This window comes from Octopus bimaculoides, chromosome 8, assembly GCF_001194135.2.
Source record: "Octopus bimaculoides isolate UCB-OBI-ISO-001 chromosome 8, ASM119413v2, whole genome shotgun sequence".
Lineage (NCBI taxonomy): Eukaryota > Metazoa > Mollusca > Cephalopoda > Octopoda > Octopodidae > Octopus > Octopus bimaculoides.
The window spans coordinates 75,309,277-75,316,948 of NC_068988.1; the positions used below are offsets into that span (position 1 = coordinate 75,309,277).

At 38.0% G+C, this 7,672-nt stretch overlaps 1 protein-coding gene across 4 annotated transcripts in view; it reads right to left on the reverse strand.

The window, feature by feature from the left end:
* Positions 1-7,672, reverse strand: part of LOC106867428 (MAM and LDL-receptor class A domain-containing protein 1) — a 317,166-nt gene that overhangs the window by 45,974 nt on the left and 263,520 nt on the right. For all 4 annotated transcript variants that reach the window (XM_052970190.1, XM_052970192.1, XM_014912304.2 and 1 more), the window contains one exon: positions 5,492-5,641. In XM_052970190.1, the coding sequence (XP_052826150.1) occupies positions 5,492-5,641 (150 nt within the window). The remainder of the gene's footprint in view (positions 1-5,491; positions 5,642-7,672) is intronic.

Here is a 7,672-nt window from a genome sequence, read left to right on the forward strand (position 1 = left end):
TTACTTCTGACATTTTGCAGAGGCAACACACGTGTGTTCGTTTTCCTTAACCCTAACCCTAACCCTAACCCTAATTGACTTGCTCCTTCCCTCAAAAACCATGCCTTGTGCCTATAATAGAAAGGTTTATTAGCTACTGCCAATATGCTTCAGCCATTTTTTGACAAGGAAATAATAATTTTATCACCGCCGAGAATCGTTTGTTTACGTAGTCAGCAGTTAATTTTTACGGCTGAATGGACGTCAGTCACTGGTTGAAATTACAGAAATACGACAACTTTAACATGAAATAACTTGCGATATACGTTTTTTTGTTAAGAAGACTAAGAGAAAAAGATGTTTTATATGACACATTCTACCAGTGTCCCAAGTTTCAAAGTGTTTCGTTAAGAAAATACTGGTGCCCCCGTTTTGAACAAGATCCCTTCTATCAAATAGTTTGAGCACTTAACGTGAAAGGTTAAGTGCTTTTCACAATATAAACTGGTTTACAAGGTCTAAAGCAACAAGTTCTATGAAGGAAAACCCAGATATCAATAATATTGTCTTGTATACTTCTTGGAGCACCTCTCCTTATAGACTAACAATATTCCTCTCACCCGTGATCTGTATTTATTTCGCTACCTAATCACTTGACTTGCAAAAATGCTAGCCAAATCTCCCTCAAATCCCAACCCATTGCCTTATATATAAAACGATACGTTAGATAGTGAAGTCCTAGCTGCGATGGAAAAGTACTAGTGCCAATGGAAAATGACGGAAGGATTTCAGTTGGAATCTCTTTGATCACAAGTCAGTTTGATCAAGACTAGCCTAGGGTTAAACAACAATAAACCTTAATTACAATTTAAAAACAACAGATTAAAGAATTGAAAACTAGTAATTACAGTAATATCATATCTCCATAAATGATAAACTCCCAAAATGCAAAACTATTTTCACTTAGTTCTGCTTTCAGAAAAACCAATAAAAATTTAGGAAAGGAGAGATTTTCATCAAGTCTTGTCCTTAGTATGTTACCCGAAGAGGAAGTCTTTGTCAATAACACTAAAAATCATCTAACAATTACAGTCAACAAGAGAACATTTATAAGTCCGCTCGACCTGCCAGAAAGAGCATCTCCCTTAAATAATTCACGCAATCGTCCTAAAATGGAAGAATGTATGGATGAATAATAGTTCGTATGTGTATTTCGTGTGCAAGATTCTTGATGTGGATACGTGTGTTGAAAGAAATACAATTAAACCTTGGGAGAGGCATTATGCCGGTAATAAACACACGCACTGGTTCAGTCCTTTATTAATTTATATAGTTTTTTGTTAAATTATTTCATTGCACTCTTGCAATCTCTTCAGTAACTTGTCTCTCTACTTCCATTTATTTTGAATATATGATCTGGCGTTGTTTTGGCGTTGTTTCGAAACTGTTTGGTATGAGCATGTGAGTGTGTGCAAGCTCGTATGTGTGCACGCTCATATGTGTGCACGCACTTATGTGTTCGTGCTTATATGTAAGTATGTGCGTCCATATGTGTGTTTGTAACAATTTCGTTTATATCAGATCAGATAGAGACTTTTTAATTAATTTATTTACGTTCATATTCCGCATCATATGTGTGAACAACACATGCAACCATGGGCAATTGTAAGGCCCTCATCTACGTGTATTTGGTGTTTAAAATTGGTTGCGTTTCAGTTATGAGGACCGACTCCTGTATTTGTCGCAACGATGCGTCTAGACAGGATTTCTATGTTAATTCTATGAATAATAGTATCCTAGATTTAATATGGCAGAAGAGAAGAGAGAATGGTTACAGCTGGAACGTTAATTAAATGATATTTTCATATCAATTTTAATGGTTATATTGCTGGTGAAGGACCGTGTTAGAGTAAATTACTAGAACATATAATGGTCAGTATGAGACATAATATGTGAGAAATAAGACAGGCGATGGTAAGTAAATATAATTTTTGTATTATAGGTCGAATATAATGAAAAATAATTGATTTTAAAAGGATTATTGTTATTGTTGCCAAGAGAATTTGATGTGAAGTTGTCCTTTTTGCGTATCTGTTTAGAGTGAATTAGATAACTAAATCAATAAGTGGTCTTCATAACTGTCACTTCTCCATTGATTAATAGAATAATTCGAGGTCTTCTAGAAATCCAAATAAATGATATAAGTTAGTGAAGAGAGGAAGAGCGAAATCTATGACATTTACAGGGCTACATTCCCTCGATGATGCCCAGTGTTAAATATCTACAGATTAAGTTTACATGTATATGTGTGTGTGCGTGCGTGTGAGCATATACACACATACACATACACACACACATACATACGTACGTACACACATACATATATTTATAATTGAACGCCGCGCAGCCTTGTCTACATATATGATGGTTGCTTCTTCGTTCTCGAGTATAAGTAGCACGGGTGTAACTTTTCTTTGGTACAGATGTTACATACATAATTGCCTCCAAAACAACAACAGGAGCAACTTGTTGGCCATTATGCACTTTCATGCGTTGTTTCAAGCCCCCTGCTGATAGGTAGACCATGCAACACTCATGGCATGCTGTCATGCGGTGTATGGCGAAATCCAAGTCAACTCTCCGTATGTAACTTCTTTTGTGACTTTTCTGTCGAAGCAGACTCTCCCACATTCATAGCATGTCAACTCACTTTGGTCTCCCACATATTCAGAAGATATCACGTCCACCTCTTTTCTAGTATTCCTCTTCAATATATCGTGATTTCTTCTAGTTATTTCGAACTTCTCACTTTCGTCATATATTGCTTTCTTCCATCTTACCTGATTAGTTGTAGTCTCTTCCCAGTCCTTTTCTGAGATGTTAGCATTCTTCAAGGATTTTATGGATTCAAGGATTTTCTTCAAGGACCTTAGCTAAGGTGGACAATTTTTATTCCTCGCCATACAGGAGTGGCTTCGGGGTTCTGCAGTTCTCCATTCCCATTCGCCTATTGGAATCGATGCTGCAAAGTGATTGACGTAGCCACTGCTGGTGGAAGCGCTCCACCTATTTCAAATACTTTCACTCGGTTACCCAAGTCTCACATACGTACAACAGAGAGGACAACATACACGTTATATAGATCCTCACTTTAGTATCAGTAGAGATACCACGTAAAAACCATAGGTACTTTTCCAACTTTCTGAAAGTATCACTGGCTTTGCTGCTTCTTAGTGAGATTTTATTTTCAAGTGGGGTGCATGGTATACTAAGGGTTCTGCCAAGATATATAAAACTGTCTATAACTTAGAACATCTGACCATACATTTGTATATCTGGTTTCAAGTATGGCCCTCCTTTTTAAAGACTTATCGTCAGGCTTAGCCCCAAAAAAGCATTGGGGAAAGTGTCCATAATATGTTGCATGTATTCTTCAGTGTGAGCAAAGAAATTCTCTTAGTAATGAGGACATAACTTTTGAGTCTGCTCTGAGACGTCTTATGGACACTCACTAAAAGCCATTACAAACACCTATGTAAAATACAACGAAAACAATGTTGGCGCTGAAATTGTTTGACACCATTATTCACTGCAATTGAAGCAGAAACATTCCCACCAGCATTCACTCAGGCCTCCATATTGGCATAGAATTAACGAAGAATTGGCACAAATTTAGTTGGACATTCGAGTTTCGTCAATATCTTCCAGAGAGCTTATGTTCACTATGTCAAACAACTTTGCTAGGTTGACAAGCACTTGAAATAGATCCATTCTTTATTCGATACACTTTTTCTGAAGTTGCCTAGCTGAGAGTATCTTATCAATCATACTTCTTCTAAAACCACACTGAGATTCCAGACGAACATCAACAACAATGTACGAAGCAGTCTATCGAGCATAACTGTGCACAAGACCTTACCAGTAACAGAAAGCAATGATATCTCTCGGTAGTTTCCACAATCGTCTTTTCCGCTGTTTCCCTAATAGAGTAAAAAAAATTAGTGCATCTTTCCAGCTTTATGGAGTTATCTCATCAGCCCAGGTCTTCTATATTTAGGAGGTAAGTCGGCGCATCAAATTTTGGCTTAAAGATCTCCACATGCAGACCATTTACACTGGGAAACTTGCTGCTGTTCAGTTCATTAACAACATATTTGACTTCTAATGAAGGAACCTCTGCAAGAACATCTTTGTTAGGTCTGCGTGTTATTAACTCAATGAAATCTTCATCAAACGCTGATGGTTGATTTAAAAGTTCGTCAGAATGTTGTTTCCACCTACCTAACATTTCTTTTGATTGCCTAAGTAGAAATTTGCCACCTTTAATGCGTAATAAGCAACAAGAGAAGATGAAGGTCCATATACCTAATGAAGGAGAGTATACAACGACTTGTGTTGTTGGAATTCGAGGCAAACTGAATTTCACCAGCCTTAGCCCTCCATCAAAATTCCTGGATATTTCTCAACCATCGCTGAACACAAAATTTCACATATTTAAATGCATTGGTGAGTTTTATTTTTTCTCTGGTGGAGTAGCCATCCTCGAGCAAGATCGAAAGTGTTCTCTTATTTTCAAATAGCAACTTGTTTTCATTAAACCAATCTTGTAATCCAGTACAATTTGCTGTATGGTGGAATCGTTGGCGACTAAACTTGCAGCCCCGCTAAGTTTGTTTAGTGAAGAGAGTAATAGAATATCCTGCGGGATAAAAACCTGTCAAAGAGCGAATGAGCTCATGAATGTCATCGGCCATCTAATACTGTGTACACAGGCTTAATCCTGCTATTTCTTATGGAGAGCGGTAGTTCCTTAAGCAATCATCGACAAACTGGTAACTTTAGAGCAGAAAACAGTGACTGCACAGAAGATCGACACGTTTTCGACAATGGGTAAATACAACAGGTTCAGTCAATAGAGAACCATGAGAATGTGAATGTAGGCATGGTACACAACGTTACTGGGAGTGAGAAAGCCCTAGTCCTTGTTAGAACCAAAACCTGCGCGTTGTTCAAAGAGTAGGATTGGTTGTATGAAAGGCCTCTTCACACTTTGAAAAGCATCATACACAGGCATCGGTAGGCATAACATAATACATACATACATGCATACATGCATGCATGCATGCATGCATACACATACGTACATACATACATACATACATACATACATACATATTTTGATTTAAGTTATTCTCATGTTTTTTGTCAACTTAGCGTTATATTTCCTATTTAAACTTGTAAAAGGACCCAGAGTAGAAGTGAGAAGCTGCTAAGCAATCTAATAAAAATGCCAAAACGTAAACTTATCAAACTGAAATTAAAATCGAAAGTTAACGAATATTTAAAATCAGTAATTTTTGCCATTGAATTTCTAATTAGTTAGAACTGCAACCTTCTTCGATTGAAATGTTTCGTCAGGTTTCTGAAAATGTTTATAATTGATCAATCATAAAATAATAAGAAATTGAAATAATTTCAAAACTGTTTGGTAAGACAAGACTAAAATACATACCCATAATACAGTTGGTGCGGTCACAAGATGGTCCTGTCCCTATTGTCATCGTCGGTCCATAATGGTGTGTCCAGTCAAATATATCATTTTGTTCCTGGGTCCAGCCACATAAATCGTCATCAAAATTGCAGCGTTGACGTTTTAAAAGACCTGAGAGAGAGAGAGAGAGAGAGAGAGAGAGAAGGGGGGAGTAAAAGTAAATAGAAAAGCCAGAAGAATTAGTAGGATATCGATTGCAGTTAGAAAGAGTAGAAATAGTCGATTGAATCCAATACCAGTATACTACTTATACTTATTTCCCCCGACTGTCGCATGATCATACCAACGAAGAACTGGGATCGATTTAACCAACAGCTACAAAAAATGGTGGGTAGTTAAATCAATAGGATGGCAGGTAAAATGTATGGTGATGTAGTTTTCTAAGTGGTGGATGTTGGATCCAGCGGGTAAGATAGCGGACAAATTACTGCATAGTATATAATTACATCCATTTTAATTCGATGTTCAAATCCCAGCAAGTTCATCTCTGTGTGGATAAATTAAGAAGCAGTGTAATACTGGAGTAGATTTATTGAACTAAACCGCGTATGTGTAACTGTTTACTTTATGTTATGCATGTTTCTCTCGTTCACTCTCTCTCCCTCCCCCCTCCCTCTCTCTTTATCTAATGACACAAACACAGAGTACCTAAATTCTAAACTCCGAGTTTGTCGACAATGATTAATTCGATTCTCGCTATCGTTCTTCATTTTGCAGCACCTGAATAATGATAGCGAGAATCGAATAACTCGCTGTCGAGAAACTCGTTGTTCTGATTGCTCCGTGGTTGTGTCATTTACTAAATTTAGACCTCAATTTTCAACGATGTTGATGTCTACTACTTTTGTTGTTACACCCGTGGTTTGTCGATGTGTGTGTGTGTGTGTGTGTGTGTGTATGTGTGTGTGTGTTCATAGATAGATCATATTTACTCTCCGTATAGTGTCATCAGTAAATGCCCAGTTGTTATTTTTAAAACTATTTAAAAATAATAACATTATTTTAACACACACACACACGTATTCATATATTCAACCTCAAGCATTACAGTAAAAATACAGCATTACAATAAAAATACATACAGATATAATGTTGGTGTATATGTTTGTTTGTCTTATTGGAGAGGTAGAAATAATTTGTGTTTATGCTTGTGGGCGCCTACTTAACTTACATTACATGGGATATATATGTGGGGATACCCAAAAGTAACCGGACACTTCTCTGTGAAGCAAGCCCGTTGTAGTTCAGGTTTCCGCCGCTAGAAGCCACTTGATGCAACCCTCAGGCATCAGTCTGCCGACCGGCATCATCCGGTGAAGTCGTATTGCCACGTCGTGCGTCTTTGTTTTGCAGTGCTTCTCCCTTGTTCGTTGATTTTTGCGATGACTGAAATGAAGGAACAGCTTGCTTCCGTGGAATTCTATTTTCTGCTGGAGAAAACGGCAACCGAAACAATTGTCATGCTTCAAGCAGCTTGCTAGGACGCTACCATGAGCAAAGCACAAGTTTATGAGAGGTTTCCATGCTTTAGAAATGGCAACTTGTCGTTTGAAGACCAACCTCATTCAGGGTGAATGTCGACCTCCCGAACGAATGAAAACATCACGAAAATTCGTGAACTGATTTTGGAGGACCGTCACCAAACAATTGACGAACTTGATAATACTGTGTCCTGGAGCTCTAACCAATGAATTTTGAGCGAGGAATTTCGAATGAAAAGTGTTACAGAAAAATTTGTGCCCCGCTTGCTCACGGAAGATCAAAAGCAGTCACGACTGAATGCGTGTCTTGAAATGAAAGAAGAGTTGTAAGTTGATCCGGACCTTCTTTCGAAGGTCATCACTAATAACGAAAGCTGCTTCTACGGCTACGACTCGGAAACGAAGCAACAATCAAGTCAATGGAAACATTCAATGTCACAACGCCCCCTAAAAGCGCGTCAAGTGAAGTTTGCTTCATCGATGCGAAAAGAATTGTCGGTACAGAATTTGTTATTCCTCGTCAAACTATTAATCAGACGTTTTACTTGGTAGTTCTGAAGAGCTTGCGAGACGCGGTGAACCGAAAACGCCACGACCTTTTTTTACCAAAAATTGCCCCACTTACCCATCATCCCCATTCACCCGATCTTGCTCCCTGCCA